The sequence below is a fragment of the Ascaphus truei genome, chromosome 10 (genome assembly GCF_040206685.1).
Source record: "Ascaphus truei isolate aAscTru1 chromosome 10, aAscTru1.hap1, whole genome shotgun sequence".
Lineage (NCBI taxonomy): Eukaryota > Metazoa > Chordata > Amphibia > Anura > Ascaphidae > Ascaphus > Ascaphus truei.
Window position 1 is genome coordinate 56,291,077 of NC_134492.1, and position 23,250 is coordinate 56,314,326.

Below are 23,250 nucleotides of genomic sequence, written 5' to 3' on the forward strand. Positions count from 1 at the left end.
ACTAAAGGTACCTGCCCGGGGCCCCAGGCCACGGGTGCCGCTATTCAACTGGGTTTGGATCCGCTGGATTCGACGTGATGTCCTCCTACACGTGGGGTGAATTCCGGCGTGGATAATATCACCGCGGCTCCGCACCGTCTGTACCTTGAAGGGGATCCGTCTGCAGCCGGCAGGCCACAGTCGCTGCTTAGCGTGGCCTCCGTGAAGATAGGTCTATATATATATATATTAGTCTCTGGTAAGATAGTCTGTATATATAGAAGGGTCTGAGCCCAGACCCAGAAATCAGGCTGCGCGCCACAGTGTGTATCTTTACTTAACCAAATAGCTAAATGGGCAGATCTCCTTCTCTAAGGCCTGTCCCTGAAGCAACCAACAAACTGGGGCAAGGGTAATCATTATCTGGGGCCTTTGGGGGTTATCTGGCCTAGTGCAAGGGGCTACTGCTCCCCTGCACCCTCACTCACTAGCTCCCTGCTCCAACTGCTAACTGCCAACTGTATCTAAAAGCAACTGCCGAGAATCCTTGAGCCCTATTGGCTGTTCTGGGTCACCTGGGGCTTTCCTCCCTAGGCCTCATGGGAGTTGTAGTCCCGTGGATGCTGCTGTAACATTGGGGCCGCGTGCGCAATTGCACTGCATATGCGCGACTTTTGAATGTCCGCTGCAACTTCCGCACTTCACTTCTCATGCGAGATTACTGTGCCCACGCGTGCAAACCATCATGGCGGCCCCCGCTAGCCGGGTGCGCCGCCGAGCCTCCCGAGACTCAAAACGCTCCCTGCTCTGGCCCCCACCTTTGGAAACAGCCGGCGGGTCCGTCGCTGGGTCCGGCGGCACCCGCGACCGCGCTGAGGCAAAGGAGGGGATCTCTGGTAGCCAGAGGGGACCGGGGCTACACCGGGATACACACACGCCTAAGAGAGGCAATAACGGTATACACATACACGCCCAGAGAGGTAATACCGATATATACATACACGCCCAGAGAGGTAATACCGGTATACACACACACACCCAGAGAGGTAATACCGGTATACACATACACGCCCAGAGAAGTAATACCGGTATACACATACACTCCCAGAGAGGTAATACCGGTATACACATACACGCCCAGAGAGGTAATACCGGTATACACATACACGCCCAGAGAAGTAATACCGGTATACACATACACGCCCAGAGAGGTAATACCGGTATACACATACACGCCCAGAGAGGTAATACCAGTATACACATACACGCCCAGAGAGGTAATACCGGTATACACATACACGCCCAGAGAGGTAATACCGGTATACACATACACGCCCAGAGAGGTAATACCGGTATACACATACACGCCCAGAGAGGTAATACCGGTATACACACACACGCCCAGAGAGGTAATACCGGTATACACACACACGCCCAGAGAGGCAATATCGGAATACACATACACGCCCAGAGAGGTAATACCGGTATACACATACACGCCCAGAGAGGTAATACCGGTATACACTTACACACCCAGAGAGGTAATACCGGTATACACATAGACGCCCAGAAAGGTAATACCGGTATATACATACACGCCCAGAGGTAATACCGGTATACACATACACGCCCAGAGAGGTAATACCGGTATACACATACACGCCCAGAGAGGTAATACCGGTATACACATACACGCCCAGAGAGATAATACCGGTATACACATACACGCCCAGAGAGGTAATACCGGTATACACATACACGCCCAGAGAGATAATACCGGTATACACATACACGCCCAGAGAGGTAATACCGGTATACACATACACGCCCAGAGACGTAATACCGGTTTACACATACACGTCCAGAGAGGTAATACCTGTATACACATACACACCCAGTGAGGTAATACCTGTATACACATACACGCCCAGAGAGGTAATACCTGTATACACCTGCACACCCAGTGAGGTAATACCGGTATACACATACACACCCAGTGAGGTAATACCTGTATACACATACACGCCCAGAGAGGTAATACCTGTATACACATACACACCCAGTGAGGTAATACCGGTATACACATACACACCCAGTGAGGTAATACCTGTATACACATACACGCCCAGAGAGGTAATACCTGTATACACATACACGCCCAGAGAGGTAATACCGGTATACACATACACGCCCAGAGAGGTAATACAGGTATACACATACACGCCCAGAGAGGTAATACAGGTATACACAAACACGCCCAGAGAGGTAATACCAGTATACACATACACACCCAGTGAGGTAATACCGGTATATACATACCCGCCCAGAGAGGTAATACCGGTATACACATACCCGCCCAGAGAGGTAATACCGGTATATACATACACGCCCAGAGAGGTAATACCGGTATATACATACACGCCCAGAGAGGTAATACCAGTATACACATACACGCCCTGGGAGGTATTACCGGTATACACATACACGCCCTGGGAGGTATTACCGGTATACACATACACGCCCAGAGAGGTAATACCGGTATACACATACACGTCCAGAGAGGTAATACCAGTATACACATACACACCCAGTGAGGTAATACCGGTATATACATACCCGCCCAGAGAGGTAATACCGGTATACACACACACGCCCAGAGAGGTAATACCGGTATACACACACACGCCCAGAGAGGCAATATCGGAATACACATACACGCCCAGAGAGGTAATACCGGTATACACATACACGCCCAGAGAGGTAATACCGGTATACACTTACACACCCAGAGAGGTAATACCGGTATACACATAGACGCCCAGAAAGGTAATACCGGTATATACATACACGCCCAGAGGTAATACCGGTATACACATACACGCCCAGAGAGGTAATACCGGTATACACATACACGCCCAGAGAGGTAATACCGGTATACACATACACGCCCAGAGAGATAATACCGGTATACACATACACGCCCAGAGAGGTAATACCGGTATACACATACACGCCCAGAGAGATAATACCGGTATACACATACACGCCCAGAGAGGTAATACCGGTATACACATACACGCCCAGAGACGTAATACCGGTTTACACATACACGTCCAGAGAGGTAATACCTGTATACACATACACACCCAGTGAGGTAATACCTGTATACACATACACGCCCAGAGAGGTAATACCTGTATACACCTGCACACCCAGTGAGGTAATACCGGTATACACATACACACCCAGTGAGGTAATACCTGTATACACATACACGCCCAGAGAGGTAATACCTGTATACACATACACACCCAGTGAGGTAATACCGGTATACACATACACACCCAGTGAGGTAATACCTGTATACACATACACGCCCAGAGAGGTAATACCTGTATACACATACACGCCCAGAGAGGTAATACCGGTATACACATACACGCCCAGAGAGGTAATACAGGTATACACATACACGCCCAGAGAGGTAATACAGGTATACACAAACACGCCCAGAGAGGTAATACCAGTATACACATACACACCCAGTGAGGTAATACCGGTATATACATACCCGCCCAGAGAGGTAATACCGGTATACACATACCCGCCCAGAGAGGTAATACCGGTATATACATACACGCCCAGAGAGGTAATACCGGTATATACATACACGCCCAGAGAGGTAATACCAGTATACACATACACGCCCTGGGAGGTATTACCGGTATACACATACACGCCCAGAGAGGTAATACCGGTATACACATACACGTCCAGAGAGGTAATACCAGTATACACATACACACCCAGTGAGGTAATACCGGTATATACATACCCGCCCAGAGAGGTAATACCGGTATACACATACCCGCCCAGAGAGGTAATACCGGTATATACATACACGCCCAGAGAGGTAATACCAGTATACACATACACGCCCTGGGAGGTATTACCGGTATATACATACACGCCCAGAGAGGTAATACCGGTATACACATACACGTCCAGAGAGGTAATACCAGTATACACATACACACCCAGTGAGGTAATACCGGTATATACATACCCGCCCAGAGAGGTAATACCGGTATACACATACCCGCCCAGAGAGGTAATACCGGTATACACATACCCGCCCAGAGAGGTAATACCGGTATACACATGCACGCCTCAGAGAGGCAATAACGGTATATACATACACGCCCAGAGAGGTAATACCAGTATACACATACACACCCAGAGCGACAATACAGCTATATACATACACGACCAGAGGTAATACCGGTATACACATACACGCCCAGAGAGGTAATACCTGTATACACCTGCACACCCAGTGAGGTAATACCGGTATACACATACACACCCAGTGAGGTAATACCTGTATACACATACACGCCCAGAGATGTAATACCTGTATACACATACACACCCAGTGAGGTAATACCGGTATACACATACACACCCAGTGAGGTAATACCTGTATACACATACACGCCCAGAGAGGTAATACCTGTATACACATACACGCCCAGAGAGGTAATACCGGTATACACATACACGCCCAGAGAGGTAATACAGGTATACACATACACGCCCAGAGAGGTAATACAGGTATACACAAACACGCCCAGAGAGGTAATACCAGTATACACATACACACCCAGTGAGGTAATACCGGTATATACATACCCGCCCAGAGAGGTAATACCGGTATACACATACCCGCCCAGAGAGGTAATACCGGTATATACATACACGCCCAGAGAGGTAATACCAGTATACACATACACGCCCTGGGAGGTATTACCGGTATACACATACACGCCCAGAGAGGTAATACCGGTATACACATACACGTCCAGAGAGGTAATACCAGTATACACATACACACCCAGTGAGGTAATACCGGTATATAAATACCCGCCCAGAGAGGTAATACCGGTATACGCATACCCGCCCAGAGAGGTAATACCGGTATATACATACACGCCCAGAGAGGTAATACCAGTATACACATACACGCCCTGGGAGGTATTACCGGTATATACATACACGCCCAGAGAGGTAATACCGGTATACACATACACGTCCAGAGAGGTAATACCAGTATACACATACACACCCAGTGAGGTAATACCGGTATATACATACTCGCCCAGAGAGGTAATACCGGTATACACATACCCGCCCAGAGAGGTAATACCGGTATACACATACCCGCCCAGAGAGGTAATACCGGTATACACATGCACGCCTCAGAGAGGCAATAACGGTATATACATACACGCCCAGAGAGGTAATACCAGTATACACATACACGCCCAGAGCGACAATACAGCTATATACATACACGACCAGAGGTAATACCGGTATACACATACACGCCCAGAGCGGTAATACCGGTATACACATACACGTCCAGAGAGGTAATGCCGGTATACACATACATGTCCAGAGCGGTAATGCCGGTATACACATACACGTCCAGAGCGGTAATGCCGGTATACACATCCACGTCCAGAGAGGTAATACCGGTATACACACACACGCCCAGAGAGGCAATATCGGAATACACATACACGCCCAGAGAGGTAATACCGGTATATACATACTCGCCCAGAGAGGTAATACCGGTATACACATACCCGCCCAGAGAGGTAATACCGGTATACACATACCCGCCCAGAGAGGTAATACCGGTATACACATGCACGCCTCAGAGAGGCAATAACGGTATATACATACACGCCCAGAGAGGTAATACCAGTATACACATACACGCCCAGAGCGACAATACAGCTATATACATACACGACCAGAGGTAATACCGGTATACACATACACGCCCAGAGCGGTAATACCGGTATACACATACACGTCCAGAGAGGTAATGCCGGTATACACATACATGTCCAGAGCGGTAATGCCGGTATACACATACACGTCCAGAGCGGTAATGCCGGTATACACATCCACGTCCAGAGAGGTAATACCGGTATACACACACACGCCCAGAGAGGCAATATCGGAATACACATACACGCCCAGAGAGGTAATACCGGTATACACATACACGCCCAGAGAGGTAATACCGGTATACACATACACACCCAGAGAGGTAATACCGGTATACACATACACGCCCAGAGAGGTAATACCGGTATACACATACACGCCCAGAGAGGTAATACAGGTATACACATACACGCCCAGAGAGGTAATACAGGTATACACAAACACGCCCAGAGAGGTAATACCAGTATACACATACACACCCAGTGAGGTAATACCGGTATATACATACCCGCCCAGAGAGGTAATACCGGTATACACATACCCGCCCAGAGAGGTAATACCGGTATATACATACACGCCCAGAGAGGTAATACCGGTATATACATACACGCCCAGAGAGGTAATACCAGTATACACATACACGCCCTGGGAGGTATTACCGGTATACACATACACGCCCAGAGAGGTAATACCGGTATACACATACACGTCCAGAGAGGTAATACCAGTATACACATACACACCCAGTGAGGTAATACCGGTATATAAATACCCGCCCAGAGAGGTAATACCGGTATACGCATACCCGCCCAGAGAGGTAATACCGGTATATACATACACGCCCAGAGAGGTAATACCAGTATACACATACACGCCCTGGGAGGTATTACCGGTATATACATACACGCCCAGAGAGGTAATACCGGTATACACATACACGTCCAGAGAGGTAATACCAGTATACACATACACACCCAGTGAGGTAATACCGGTATATACATACTCGCCCAGAGAGGTAATACCGGTATACACATACCCGCCCAGAGAGGTAATACCGGTATACACATACCCGCCCAGAGAGGTAATACCGGTATACACATGCACGCCTCAGAGAGGCAATAACGGTATATACATACACGCCCAGAGAGGTAATACCAGTATACACATACACGCCCAGAGCGACAATACAGCTATATACATACACGACCAGAGGTAATACCGGTATACACATACACGCCCAGAGCGGTAATACCGGTATACACATACACGTCCAGAGAGGTAATGCCGGTATACACATACATGTCCAGAGCGGTAATGCCGGTATACACATACACGTCCAGAGCGGTAATGCCGGTATACACATCCACGTCCAGAGAGGTAATACCGGTATACACACACACGCCCAGAGAGGCAATATCGGAATACACATACACGCCCAGAGAGGTAATACCGGTATACACATACACGCCCAGAGAGGCAATACCGGTATACACATACACACCCAGAGAGGTAATACCGGTATACACATACACGTCCAGAGAGGTAATACCGGTATACACATACACGTCCAGAGAGGTAATACTGGTATACACATACACGCGCAGAGAGGTAATACCGGTATACACATACACGCCCAGAGAGGTAATACCGGTATACACATACACGCCCAGAGAGGTAATACCGGTATACACATACACGCAGAGAGGTAATACCGGTATACACATACACGCAGAGAGGTAATACCGGTATACACATACACGCCCAGAGAGGTAATACCGGTATACACATACACACCCAGAGAGGTAATACCGGTATACACATACACGCCCAGAGAGGTAATACAGGTATACACATACACGCCCAGAGAGGTAATACCGGTATACACATACACGCCCAGAGAGGTAATACCGGTATACACATACACGCCCAGAGAGGTAATACCGGTATACACATACACGCCCAGAGAGGTAATACCAGTATACACATACACGCCCAGAGAGGTAATACCGGTATACACATACACACCCAGAGAGGTAACACCAGTATACACATACACGCCCAGAGAGGTAATACCGGTTGTCACGGTAGCTTTCAGAGTTATAATATACACACCTCTCTTATTGTCCTGGAACCAGATTCCATATTCTCTGTCTCCCTTTGCAGCTCATGGGATTCATGTCTCCCTGGTTTAGCTGCCTGTTATTTTCCCTGTCCCAGCAGCTAGCTGCACGTGAAAAGGCAACATTATTGTTACATGTTGTTTACACCGCCCTAGTGAGTGTTGGTTGCCTGTAATCTCCTATTCTCCTAGCTGAGAGTGGGCTATTCCTACCCCCCTGTCCTTGCTGACAGTTAGTATAGTCTCACTTCCCTTCTAGTGTGACCCTTGCCCCTCACTTCCTTTTCACCCTGGACTCTGAGTGAGTACCTGTCTGCTTTTGCCCCAGCAAGGCCTTTCTGTTTTACACATGCCATACCTTGATACACTGCACTTCAGACAGAGAAGCACTCTCTACCCACACTACATCTGCAAGTTCCTTTCTTCCTGTGATTTCCCCTCAATAAAACTAAGAAAGACAAAAGGACTTGTTGTGCTTTGGAAGAGGGAAGGCATGAGTTAAGCTTACTGGAATCATTCACACATCATTCGTGACCCTGGTTCCAGGAAACTTATCTCTGGGTTTAATCGAATAAGACATGCGGTATAATAAAGAAATGTTATTCCCACAAGATGGTGGACACACAATATATACAAATAACAGAAAAGACATTAATCACTCACATGGGAAGGGGCCAAGATGAAGCAATCCGCAGACTGGCAATTCATCTAACAGGATACAGTTCAGGATACAACAGGAACAACCACAACCAACAACTTGAAATAGAGCTGACACTCTCTCTTATGGAGTTCTGCTCCTATTCCCTACCATTGGGGCTCAGGCATTGGAGAACAATTACCTGGGTCCAATTACCTTGTGCCAACTCACTTGGGAAGCAAGCTAGTACCTGCCCACAGGGGGTTGGCATTATTGTGGTCAGGGATCCATTTCCCTAGCCCCACTCTAAAAAGCTGGCGCCTCTAAGTCTGCCAAATGGGGATCTGGACAGGGAAATTCTGACTTTTAGTGTGACTTATAGCACCTTACTCAAGTACCCATGTCCTGCTCTTCTCTGCCCTAGAATACTTAATCAAGGGCTGTGAGCCTTTCATTCATGGGTTTCCCTCAGACATCCTGACGCCCTGTGGCCATTAATATTAATAGGGGAGGGAGTCAGGAGAGGGGGGGGTGGGAGGAAGGGAGTCAGGAGAGGGGGGGGGGGGGTGGGAGGGAGGGAGTCAGGAGAGGGGTGGGTGGGAGGGAGTCAATAGAGGGTGGGGTGGGAGGGGGGAGCCAGAACATTACATCACGGGCAACGCCGGGTATATCAGCTAGTCATACATATATTAAGATAATCAGTTCTGTGGGTCTGAGTGGGCTGAAATTTGCTAGGTCCTCATGCCGCAGGACACTCGCCATAGTGGCCAAATTTCAGCCTTCCACGACCCCCAGAACCGGAGATAATAAAAACAAGTCTAAAACCTTTCATTAACTTTAATGCAGGATTCTCCGCCACAGGCTAAAAGAAATCACTGCCTTTCACTCTTTCTATTGGATTCAATGGGCTCCGCCGCCACAGGCTTTTAATTGAGCAACTCCGCCATTAGAATCAATGTAGACTCCGCCGCTGAAGGCTATGAGAAATCTCAGCGGCTCACTCCTCCATTGGAATCAATAGGGCCGGCGCCGCCATAGGAAATGCATGGGCCGGCACCGCCATAGGATTCAATGGAGCCTCCGCCGCTATTGAAGTCAATGGGCAAACCAAACTTTTCACAGTTAACCCTACTCCGTTTGGTTGATGGGAGAGGGCTGGAAATTGCCATGCAATCATGTCGGAGCTGTGACTGCATGGTGGCCAAATCCCAGTCCTCTAGCCCTCACCGAACCGTAGATAGGAGTATCAGATTTCTACAGTTTTTCACTTAATCGTTTTAACCAAGCGGCTTTTTTCCCTCTGCCATTGTGGTCAATGGCAGGACTCTCGTGGTGGGCGCGACCCTTTCTCATCGCCATTGACTGTCGGACCCGGTTGGTGTCGAATGAGGGGTTCCCCTTAAGCTAGGGGCAAAAAGAATTAGCCGCTACCTGCCCTAGAACCTGAGCTATAATTTTAATGAGTTTGAACTTGGCCGTGACCAAGTTCCCACGGCACTTGAGTGATAAAAGGCCATTTCATAGACATTGTATGCGCTTTCGAGGTTTGCAGGTTTGGCCGGTAGCCAACTCGTCCTTGGAGAGCGGAGTCGAGGAATCCCCATTGAAATCTATTACTCCATTCATTTCAATGGAGAAGCTCCGCTCCTCCTCTCGGGCGCCACCTACTGGTCTTCTCTAATATCGGGCCAAAACCTCTGAAATCTCCATAGGGGTGTATGGAGCTCCAATGGCTATCTATGGTTGCAAATGGAGACTGAAAAGGCGGGAAGGGGAACAAATGGCCATCAATATGTTAACACAATTAACCCTTCCCCTCCCGACCTGATCCCAGTGTATGTGTTGGGTGCATACACTGTAAGGGTACAAAACACATGTAATCAGTGACATACATTTTGGTATTGAGGCAGGGGCAAAAAAAACACACTTTGACCATTATTATGGTTAACCCCTCGCCTCCCACACGAGAGTAGGAGTGGCCAGCTGGGGTGTAACCCCTTTATTACCGGGCCAGCCACCTCCTCTCCGTTACACCGGTATACACATACACGCCCAGAGAGGTAATACCGGTATACACATACACGCTCAGAGAGGTAATACCGGTATACACTTAGATGCCCAGAGAGGTAATATCAGTATACACATGCATGTCCAGAGAGGTAATACTGGTATACACATACTGTACACGCCCAGAGAGGTAATACCGGTATACACTTAGATGCCCAGAGAGGTAATATCAGTATACACATGCATGTCCAGAGATGTAATACCGGTATACACACACACGCCCAGAGAGGTAATACCGGTATACACATACACGCCCAGAGATGTAATACTGGTATACACATTCACGCCCAGAGATGTAATACTGGTATACACATACATGTCCGGTGTAACCCCCCTTTGGGTTACTAAAGGCATACAGGGGGTTAATTTCTGCTGGAATGTTGCTAACCTTTTGAATATTTTTGCAACTCAGCCAACTGAAGATTAAGCCCCGTCCATATTCCAGAAGGAACTTACCCTGTCACATGGGGTGGGGTGATGTGGTAAGGAGCCCAACAACTCCCCTGTTGCTATGGTGACCTGTGAAGTCACTAGGTAGTATAAAGATTGCAGTATTGGGGGTTGGGCTGTAGACCCCAGGAGGATCACAGGAGTGCACCAAAAACACCAGGAGGACTCCGGGAAAAACAGGAGAGGGTCTCAACTGTCTGCATGTAGTCCTAGTCTAATAAATGTGTAACTTTGTGTTTAAGACGTGAGATCCTCTTTATTGTTTTCATAGGGAAAGTGTCCTCAACCAGATAGGGCCTTGCCATCAGCTAATACAGTAAGTGGCCCTAACAGTACATTGTTGTGGGATCCCTAAACGAGGGATCTTCAGGGTGACAAGGTTGCTCCAACACCAGCCTTGGAATAAGTAGGCACACCATGTCACTATGGACGACAGCTGGGACCTTGTGGTGATGATTGGTAGATGGGAACCCTGATGGACTTAGACCCCCAGGCAGAAATCTAGGAAAGTGCCTGCAAATGACTCCAGGTTCATAGAGGTTATGGAAATGCATTGTCCCCTGACAATGTACAAGATGAAGTGGTATAAGCCATGTGTAACTCCCTGTGGAGCTGTCTGGACTCCAGGGAAGAGAACTGTAAGAGTGAAAGCCTGTCAATAAATCCTGTCCCATTTGTATAATAAAATTCCTGGCGCCCTTTTCTTACCACTCTGAGAGCTTACACTACCAGCCAGCCGAATGCCGGCACACTGAGAAGGTAAAGAGAGTCTGTGGCAGCACACCTACACTACCTCCCAGTGACACTCCTTAGGAGCCGGGCAAGGAGGGGTTACACCAGTATCACCGCTAATTTTTTACTGGACAGACTGTCCAAATACAGGACAGTCCGGTTCAATATTAGACACCTGGTAACCCTATTTCTGTCTCTGCCGGTCACAGCAGGACATGTATGGATACAGTGGGGTTATATGAAGTTCTCGTTTCAGCAGTGACAGGTCTCCAGTGTTAGACCCATCTCTGCTACTGGATCATTTACTTACATTGTCTGGGGAGAAATAAACGCTGTCTGGATGTACATCAATGTCTCTGACACCTGTAACTTCCTGTATCATATATGACATCATCAATGTGACAACAGATTGACTTCCTGTTCTACTTTTTGTGAAACGTTTGAAATTTTAATAAAGAAAACAAGTTATAAAAAAACCCTTATTTTTTTCAGGGTGTGGCCTGTTTTTGCATTCCCACGTCCTACGTCTGCTTTTACCACGTAAGCTCTGTATTTGTGGGCAAATCCCTTGATCTCACTGTGCCTCCCCAGGACATTTTTGAAAAACAGATACCCACCACACTGTGTATTTTAACTCATTGAAATATAATATTTGAGCATTGTACCTGTTTTCACCGTGTATACTGCGCTTTCAAGACTAGAGCACACGTCGTCTTCTGCGGTCACGGTGATGTTGTACGTGTGTCCACACCGCAACGGAGACACGTCACAAGAGGTGTTGGGTGTAATGCAGGAGGCGGCGTGACCCTCGCGACCTTGCGCTAGAGCGTTATACAGGGCCGCCCCTCTGACTTTCTCCCACGACACCGCGATGGCTCCTCTAGCGCAGTTAAAATGAACCTCAACCATCTGTGGGATACAGGGCACTGTGAAGAGACGGAAACATAATGACCTCCCGTCCAGTAATACCAACATCTCAGTCATCAGTGAGGACTACTAAAGCTACAGTTCGAGCAATATCCTGTGTTTTTTTTTAATAAATCAGTTCTGTACTATGAGAAAATGTAGGATTTAAAAAAAAATAAACAAATAAACTATTTTAAAGACATTTTTAATGTATTCTAATGTAACAAGTGTAACCCTGTGTAGTTTTGGGGTTATAGTTCTTTCTCCTCCTGGCAGTAATACTTAGTAAGGGTAAGTTTGCCAGGAGTAATCACAGGGGTTTCCCACCTACTGCAGCTCTCTGAGTCAGATAAGGCAGTGCAGTTCTGTCTGTGTCCAATAAGGGACAGGAGCGGGCTCTTGCTGGATATGATTTAGGGAGAAGCACTTCCTGATTTAGATCAGTTCCTCTCCCGACTTGAGAGGTCAGTCACCAAACCCAGTTGTGCAGGGCTCTGCCACACTGTGGGCCCTCCCTTAGGGGAAGACTGTTCCCACTACTCTGTTAGTGGGTAGTGGAAGAGCTAGGCCTGCTTCCAGGGCCCTGACTGGGAGTGTATGGCCAGGTCCATCCTGCAGGAGAACCCCTGTCTTTCCTGTGTTCCTCTACTGCTGTGTATGCTGCTCCAGTGTATGCTATTGGTGCAATAAAGGGTTCCTGATTTATAAAGAAGCGGTTGAGAGACTGGAATCTCTCATCTCTGAGTGGGACGTTCTATTCCAAGGATTCCACCCCATAACCCGGGGGCCTGCAATAGATGGAGGCGCTGGCACCGTGAGTACATACTGGTTATGTCCCCAGAAGCCTGTCCTGACCTTCCCCATAACATCGAGCGGGAGTCTCAGGAGTCCTGTAAGCCAACAGATGCACCACACTATTATGACTTGTAACCAGAGTCAGTTTCCCCATGCTAGGGCCAACATGAGATTGGGTGGGGGAAACACCGTTACAATTGGAGGCGCTGCTGAGATGATCAGGACAGGTTTTCAGCGAAGCAAAACAAAGTTTGGATGTATGCTTCCAGAGCAAGTGCTGTTTATTTTGTGTTTTGTTTTACTAACTGTGTCTTGGAGTTAGTATCACCTGGCAGCCTAGTTTAATTACTGTATACTACTATATAGTTTATTTTGTGCAGGGTCACATATTATCACACACACTGTATTGTTATTTTTAATATCTTTTAGCGCTATTTACACCAATTTTTTCTTGTTCTTGTTCTTCCAGAGCAAGTGCTAAGGAAGGAAGGGAGTCTAGGGGTAATCAGGAGCCTGCAAACTCGGAAAGCACACCCTAGATGGCCCTTAAGGGTGAAGTAGATCTGGAGACAGGGCTATTGCTGTTCTAGTCACCTTGAGGCAGATAGTTGTAGGATGCCTAAGGGTGTAGCCTGGTTAACATGGGTCAGGAACTCCTGGGAGTGTCTGCGCTATGTGTAGCCAACAGTAGGTGACGCCCTGCAGGGAGAAGCCCAGAGTACTTCTAGCCAGTAACCAGACTACTAACCACAAAGCACGTGTACTGCACCGTCAGCAGTGTACAAAAGAAAGAGTTTTGCCTAGCCTGGGGTATGCCGAGTTACCACTTGTCAGAGGCTACATGTATTGCAGTGAGCAAAGGAGAGCGAGTTCCCTCCCAAAATCGGAGGGTTTGTGCTGTGTTAAAAGTACTGGGAATACCTAAAATGGCAGCTGCTTTGTGGTGATGCACCGTGTGGTGCGAAGAATCCAAAATGGCGGTTCGCGCCAAGCCTGGATAACGCACGTGCTGTGTGCACAACGGGAGTACAAATTGCAGAATCTACCTTTGCAAGTAGGCTATGGAAAGGCGCGAAAGCCATAGCCGCGCCCTTTTTGTCCTGCATGTATCTTCTGGTTCCACCAGAGGGAGCAGACATTGAGGACATTGAGATTGTGTATGTGCCTGCTCTTCAGCCTGTAATAACTACCCAGGTTCGGCCAGTATGTGCAAGTGATTGTGGACAGTTTAAAAATGGCGTCCAGAACCCCACTGGTGGCCACGAAGTTGAGTCCACCATAGCGGGCCTTCTGCAAAATAGTGAGGTTCCCACTGTGAGTGATCCTGTTATTTCATCCAAAATGGTGGTTCACCTGCAAGGGAACGCATCGTGTGGACTTGGTGAATCAAATGGCGGTTCCCGCCGACCTGGGAGACCGCATGGACTGTTTGCAGAAAGTTGCATGCTATCATCTGTAAAACCTGTGCGGGGCTTGGCGCGAAAGTCAGTGTTCCACCTCTGCAAGGTGGGTGACGTGAATGCAGGAGCCACGCCTACCTACTCTGTGACGGGCTTAGAGCGGAGCCAAAGTCACGCCTTGCTACCGCGTGCCCCTCCTCTAAACTCCACCAGAGGGAGGGGGCACAGTGAGCTTCACTCTGTATCTACCGATGTCATTGGGGGAGGAGCCAGATGCAAGCTGCCGCACCCTCAGTTCCTCGGAGCTAACAAAGAGTGAGGACTTATCTTACCAGTCCTCCTTCCACCAGGAATATTACTCACGCCCAAGATGGCTAACTGTGATTGTTCCCACTACTGTATGGCAGGAAAACTCTTGGCCGTGGAGGTAGTCGGGACCCAATATCCAAAGTACCTTTGCTCAAGGTGTGAGGGCGACGGCGGTACTCGACTCAAGGAGGGCCCATGTGCCTTAGCTAACGTTCCAGGGGGTCCGTGTACCCCGGTTCCAGAGCCAGAAACCTCTAATAACGGAACCTCATGATGACGTCAGTTCCAGGATGATGGTGATGCGCCAACCGGCGGACCACTCCAGCGACCCTGTGAAAGAAGAGCCACCTACCTGCAACGCAGAGCTGCTGAGTCCAGAGACAACCCCACGGCGAGTGCTGGAGCGCCCAGAACTGCAGAGAAGTTCCACGGCCATGGCGGTGCCCAGTGCAGCGGAGGCCGTACGTGCTGCTGATTCAGAGGACCGGACGACCATTGCAAGCCAGCTGGACGGTGAGGAACCACCCCCTTACTTCCGACAGGCTGCGGCGGAGGATGTCGGAGATGAGGCCCAGCCCGGTGTCTACTTCGGTGAGGAGGAACACCATGTACATCCGGCGCAAACCATGGCGGATGACGTCACTTCCGTGTTGACCGCCGGAGCGGACCGGGACTGTGCTGCAACCGCTCCGGTGAGTAATGCCCTCTCCAGGCGAGAAATGGAGCACCACATTTATACAGGTGTGGGCCGAGAGAACTCTGGGAACTACATCCCTACTCTGATTGGCTCTAGTGGACCATGTGACAGAGGCTTTGGGGAGAACGGATGTGACGTCATTTAAAGCCTGTCACATGGTACTAGAGCCAATCAGAGTTGGGATGTAGTTTCCACACTCTGATTGGCTACCGTACCATGTGAGGCCGGCCATCTTTCTTTTCATGATGTCATCTTAAAGGCAATTGAAGCACAGCCATTCCGATTGGCTGTCGTCATTGCCTTTAAATTACGTCATCAAAATTAATTTTCCCCCCCAAATCACATGGTTTTCACGGCCCAATCAGGGCCGTGGGAACCATATGACGATAATGTGACGTCGTAGGCCTATAAAAGCCTATGTCGTCTCATTTTGAAGGCAGGCGCCGAGGAGGACGGACCTCCGGAAGAAAGAAGAGGTGTCCTGATTTATAAAGAAGCAGTTGTGAGACTGGAATCTCTCATCCCTGAGTGGGACGTTGTATTCCAAGGATTCCACCCCATATCCTGGGGCCTGCAATAGATGGAGGCGCTGGCACCGTGAGTACGTACTGGGTATGTCCCTAGAAGCCTGTCCTGACCTTCCCCATAACATCGAGTGGGAGACTCAGGAGTCCTGTAAGCCAGCAGGTGCACCACACTATTATGCCTTGTAACGAGAGTCAGTTTCCCCGTGCTAGGTCCAACATGAGATTGGGTGGGGGAAACACCGTTACACAAGCATTTTTGTTCCTATAGCAACCATTTACAAAGTCACATCCCCTTCCCCTTCTGAAACTGCATCACCTTTTTGAGCCCTGCCCTCTAGCAGTGAACCAATTGAATCTAGTGCCTGCCTGATCACATGATCCTCCTCACAGAACTTTGGTTGTCAGTGCAGTAGAAGATTACCCAAGATGCATTTAGTGAATCTTCGCCAATCGATTACATGAGAACGGATCGATCAGTAACTTACCTAATCACTTGTCAGTGTGTTGATTGTATTGATGCACATATTGAATGATTTTTTTTTTTAAACGACAGCATGAACTGTAGCTTTAAAGCAGGGGTGGGGAACCTTTTTTCTGACAAGGGCCATTTGGATATTTATAAAATCATTCGAGGGCCATACAAAATTATCAACTTAAAACTTAGCCTGCTATATTTGGTCAAACATTTAATTAACTCACCACTAATGTGATGGCTGGAACTGCTTGTCTTTGGGTGACTGACTGACTCTTGGGTGGTGGGTGACTATGACAGACTGTGGGTTGGTGTCTGCACACGTACACACACACACATAGAAATCGGGCAGGGGGGAGGGAAATCAGACTCTCTGACCCTCTCTCTCTCTCAGACCCACTCTCTCTCTCAGACCCACTCTCTCTCTCTCTGACCCACTCTCTCTCTCTCTGACCCACTCTCTCTCTCTCTCTCTCTGACCCTCTCTCTCTCTCTCTGACCCTCTCTCTCTCTGACCCACTCTCTCTCTGACCCACTCTCTCTCTCTCTCTGACCCACTCTCTCTCTCTCTCTGACCCACTCTCTCTCTCTCTGACCCACTCTCTCTCTCTCTCTGACCCACTCTCTCTCTCTCTCTCTCTGACCCCCACTCTCTCTCTCTCTGACCCACTCTCTCTCTCTCTCTGACCCACTCTCTCTCTCTCTGACCCACTCTCTCTCTCTCTGACCCACTCTCTCTCTCTCTGACCCACTCTCTCTCTCTCTGACCCACTCTCTCTCTCTCTGACCCACTCTCTCTCTCTCTGACCCACTCTCTCTCTCTCTGACCCACTCTCTCTCTCTGACCCACTCTCTCTCTCTGACCCACTCTCTCTCTCTGACACACTCTCTCTCTCTGACACACTCTCTCTCTCTGACACACTCACACACACTCGCTGACACACACATATACACACACACACACATATATACACATACACATATATATATACACATACACACACACACACACACACACACACACACACACACACACACACACACACACACACACACACACACACACACATATATATACCCACACACACGCACATATACACACACACACACACACACACACACACACATATATACACACACACACACACACGTGGTTTGGGCTTCTCAGGTTGAGCATGAGAACCAGTGCAGAGCCGCACTTTTCACTGTAAACCCCGCACTGGCTGTCTTCTGGTAGTGCGCAGGTCAGCACAGCGCGGGGGATGCTGGGTTGGCGGGGGATGCAGTCCCAAATTGGGAAGAGGGGGGGGAGCGGGCTCACAGGCAGCAGGCCGGACACTCTGCTTGCCCTGCGGGACCTCTGCTCTGCGCATGCGGAATCGCTGCCATTTTTTAATTTATTATTTAAAAAAAAAAAATTATATAACAATATATATATATATATTATAAAGACACTGACTGGCACTGAGTGTGAAGCAGGGGAGCCTGAGAGAAGGAGCGGCTCAGTGAGTAAAGACACTGACTGGCACTGAGTGTGAAGCAGGGGAGCCTGGGAGAAGGAGCGGCTCAGTGAGTAAAGACACTGACTGGCACTGAGTGTGACACAGGGGAGCCTGGGAGAAGCAGCGGCTCAGTGAGTAAAGACACTGACTGGCACTGAGTGTGAAGCAGGGGAGCCTGGGAGAGGGAGCGGCTCAGTGAGTAAAGACACTGACTGGCACTGAGTGTGAAGCAGGGGAACCTGGGAGAAGCAGCGGCTCAGTGAGTACAGACACTGACTGGCACTGAGTGTGAAGCAGGGGAACCTGGTTTAATTCCTGGTGTCATCTCCTTGTGACCTTGGGCAAGTCACTTTATCTCGCTGTGCCTCAGGCACCTAAAACATAGATTGTAAGCTCTGCGGGTCAGGGACCTGTGTCTGCAAAATGTCTCTGTAAAGCTCTACGTAAAACTAGCAGCGCTATACAAGAACAAACAATTATTATTATTTATAAGTTTTAATATACTGAGCATCCTTTGATTTCTTTAGCAGGCTTTATCCCACCTCCCCAGCAGTGCAAGATCTTTGCAACACTTTCCTGTTTGTGATCATTTGCTGCCAACGTTCCTAGCAGTTTGAGCTGCAAACTGTAACAATAGATAATGTGTACCTTGGTAATAGCCTATAGGATACATTGTAGCTGCTGAGTTACAATACAGGAAAAGAACCAGGCGTTTACCTTGAGTATTAGATCAATAGGTGCTTACAATACAGCAATAGAATCAACAATGGCTCTCCTTCAGGTGTTTAGAGACAGCCTTTAGATCCCTTCTGCTTCAACCCCAATAAAGGGATAATCCAGAGCCCTTACACAGAAGCAAAAAACAGACAAAAGAGGGGGAGCATGGGATTAGAGAAAAGTGCAATATACAGACGGTATGCAGCTAACAATATTCAGGTGTGATGGGCAAGGGGCAAAGCCCACAGGATAATAATATACTTACACGGCCGTGTGTAAGCAAAAATATTGATTGGTATCTGTGGTAGATAAGTTCTAGCCCTTCCGAGCGCTGGTATAAGTGAGTCAATAAAGTGATCACGGCATCGGGGAGAGACCTTGCTTGACGTTAAAAACCGGGAAGTGAGTTCCTGTTGAAGTCTCGCTTGAGGGCAGTCTCCCATGTCCGGTCATTATATTTGGATGGGTTAAGTTAACCCCAAAGATACCCACCCTTCACAATTACTCACACTGGGCCGTGTGAGTATATATATTGTTATACTTTATTGACTCACTTATACCAGCGCTCGGAAGGGCTAGAACTTATCTACCACAGATACCAATCAATATTTTTGCTTACACACGGCCGTGTAAGTATATTATTATCCTGTGGACTTTGCCCCTTGCCCATCACACCTGAATATTGTTAGCTGCATACCGTCTGTATATTGCACTTTTCTCTAATCCCATGCTCCCCCTATTTTGTCTGTTTTTAGCTGCTGAGTTCGGCTGCGCTTATAGTGACGGCGATGTCAGGCTACGGTCGCTGGAAAAATCAAATTCAGATGCCTTCCAGCGATCGCGACCAAGCCGTCGCGTCGAGCTTACTATGAGCGCACGCGACGCCGGCACTGGCACTATAAGCGCAGCCTAACACTGACTGAAGGATTGAGTAAAACTGAAAAGCGGCCATTTTGTTAGGCACACAATCAGGATTTTGACAGATTTATAACAGGAGCACCAAACGATTGCCAGCTTAGGTAAGAATGTAGAGTTATACACTGCCACATACTTACATATACAAATAAGAAAGAAAATCAACAGGAGGAGAAACCTGTACGCGTTGAGTACATCAGCGACCACCGGCCCAATCTGAAGGGCTTCTAGCAGTGATATCATCAAGCTGCACCGTGTTACCCTGGAAACGCTGAGAGATCTGCCAACACGTGACACGGAAACCACCTGGAAACGCCAGCGGGTGGTGGAACACACACAGAGAGGACTCCGTCTCATCAGATCAGCCTTTTTGAACGACCCTCGTTTGTGAGTGAATTGTACACATCATGTCTTTCCTTTATTACTAAAAAGCATTATACAGTGTTTTCTGTGCTCTGCGCTTCTTGCTTCACAGTTTACTCTATAGCAACAACTACAAAATGGCAGCCAGACGCGTTTGCTGCTTTTAGACACTACAGTCAATTGGTACTTCGGAAAGAGGAGTGATGAACCTTCGGCTAATTACAGCATCTGAGAGGGTGATGACGCAATTATTCTACTGTCTCAGTTTGTCTTCAAATATATGTACTGACCCTTTTGTTATACAACGTTACTACCCTCCCACATTGTACTGTGCTGCGGCGTATGTGGGCACCATACAAATACAAATGAAAAAAAATAAGGTTTTCATATGCATTTACAATATTTAAATTGCGGTACATGTTATAATCAAAAAGAAAAAGGTAATCTGTCGAAAAAAAATAAGGTTTCCACTTACAATGAGTTTCTCTTCCAAAAGTAGTTTGATTCAAGGAACCGCAAACGACCCAACATTTAAGGTGCACTTGGACCGGAAACAGTGTGTTCTTCGTTGACTACCTTTATCTTTTGTTTTTCTATAATTATTGTGTTGGCCACACATTTAGGTCATTGTTTGGGTTCAATATTTTGACCCCCGTTTTTCATTGTTACATATTACAGAACATGCACAGGGCCGCCGCTAGACCTGGGTTGTTGAGCTAAGAGAGGGGTGTTGGCGGGCCCAACCAGTTGGTCAGCAGGGGGAGATGAGACCATAGTGAGGTAGAGTCCCATCCACATGGTTCATTGTGGACATTGACATTGGGCCCTTCGAGACCCAGGACAGTTAACCTGGCATGCCCTCCTGTCGTCGCTCTGTGGTTGAGCTCTGGTTATCAGCAAAAATGTATCAGCACTCTCACATAAATGTATACATACATCTCCCCTACCTGCCCGTGCGTGAGCTGGAAGCCCCCGGGAGCTGTTACACGGAGAAGCAAGGGCCACCACCGAGACATTGTAGGAGACGCCACATTCCAGCTCTGTAAGTTTATACTCTGTCCCCGGGGTTTCATACACCAGCGCTCTCCCGTCCTCTCCCATGCCCGACAACTGGTAGGATTCCGCCCCGGAGCTGCGGCTCCAGGACACGGACAACAGGCCTGTGTCACACTGCATCACTGCGTCCCTTATATCCGGAGGGCAGGGGGCTGCAAGGCAGAACAATGGGCGGGAAACGGAAAGAGAAAGTGTAAAAAGGTAGTGAAGAAAACAAAATACAAAACGTCGGCCCCAGGTAATACCGGTATACACATACATGTCCAGAGAGGTAATACCGGTATACACATACATGTCCAGAGAGGTAATACCGGTATACACATACATGTCCAGAGAGGTAATACCGGTATACACATACATGTCCAGAGAGGTAATACCGGTATACACATACATGTCCAGAGAGGTAATACCGGTATACACATACATGTCCAGAGAGGTAATACCGGTATACACATACATGTCCAGAGAGGTAATACCGGTATACACATACATGTTAAGAGAGGTAATACCGGTATACACATACATGTCCAGAGAGGTAATACTGGTATACACACACGCCCAGAGAGGTAATACCGGTATACACATACACGCCCAGAGAGGTAATACCGGTATACACATACACGCCCAGAGAGGTAATACCGGTATACACATACACGCCCAGAGAGGTAATACCGGTATACACATACACACCCAGAGAGGTAATACCGGTATACATATACACGCCCAGAGAGGTAATACCGGTATACACAGACACTCCCAGAGAGGTAATACCGGTATACACATACACGCCCAGAGAGGTAATACCGGTATACACATACACGCCCAGAGAGGTAATACCGGTATACACATACACGCCCAGAGAGGTAATACCGGTATCACACATACACGCCCAGAGAGATAATACCGGTATACACATACACGCCCAGAGAGGTAATACCGGTATACACATACATGTCCAGAGAGGTAATACCGGTATACACATACACACCCAGAGAGGTAATACCGGTATACACATACACGCCCAGAGAGGTAATATCGGTATACACATACACGCCCAGAGAGGTAATACCGGTATACACATACACGCCCAGTATTAACTCTCAGTAGTAACTTTTTTACTGGACAGAGTGTCCAAATACAGGACAGCCGGCTCAATACTGGGCACCTGGCAACCCTAATCAGAATTCATAAATGTGCAAATGTTTCCGAGAAAGGATTAGTAACTTCGGGCACCTGCGCTTCGGTAGTGGGTGAGGCTTCTGGAACTGTTGCAGGTCCCTCCAATGGCCGTAACGGTAAAACCGTACGTTTGGCCACATGATAGCTCTTCAGACACAAAGGACGCATTAGAAGTGACAAAGGAAGCTCCGGGACGGTCGCCGCTCTCAATCGCTACATCGTAAAGTCGGGCTCCATCACTATCGTCCCAAAATATCAGCGCTTCCTTGCTCTTGCAGTCCAGGTGACTGTTCAAGCCCTGAGGCTGGCACGGAACTACGAAACACGAGAGAGACAATAAATATTATTATCAGCATTCAGTGACCCAGAAAGATATCATCCATGGATGCACTGACCCTATAAATAATAGTTAGTAGTTGTCGATTATGGAAAAAAGTATTTGTTCACTTGTGATATCTTTTAATGGAGCAAGATAGGTGTCCTTCACAAATACAGGCCTGGATCTTCTAAGCTGTGTTAAATCCGGGCTCATAACGGGACATTACGTAAAGCAGGAGCAGCCGCAATGTTCCCTGAGGTCACTGTGTATCCTCACAGCTAATTATATGCAGAGGCAGCGTCCGTTCTAC

General features: G+C 48.1%; 1 protein-coding gene across 2 annotated transcripts in view; it reads right to left on the bottom strand.

Moving 5' to 3' along the window:
• The window catches only part of LOC142503970 (uncharacterized), an 87,397-nt gene that overhangs the window by 30,348 nt on the left and 33,799 nt on the right, over positions 1-23,250 (bottom strand). For both annotated transcript variants that reach the window (XM_075616998.1, XM_075616997.1), the window contains exons 11-13: positions 22,676-22,936; positions 21,334-21,594; positions 12,449-12,709 (exon numbers count right to left, since the gene is read on the bottom strand). In XM_075616998.1, the coding sequence (XP_075473113.1) occupies positions 12,449-12,709; positions 21,334-21,594; positions 22,676-22,936 (783 nt within the window). The remainder of the gene's footprint in view (positions 1-12,448; positions 12,710-21,333; positions 21,595-22,675; positions 22,937-23,250) is intronic.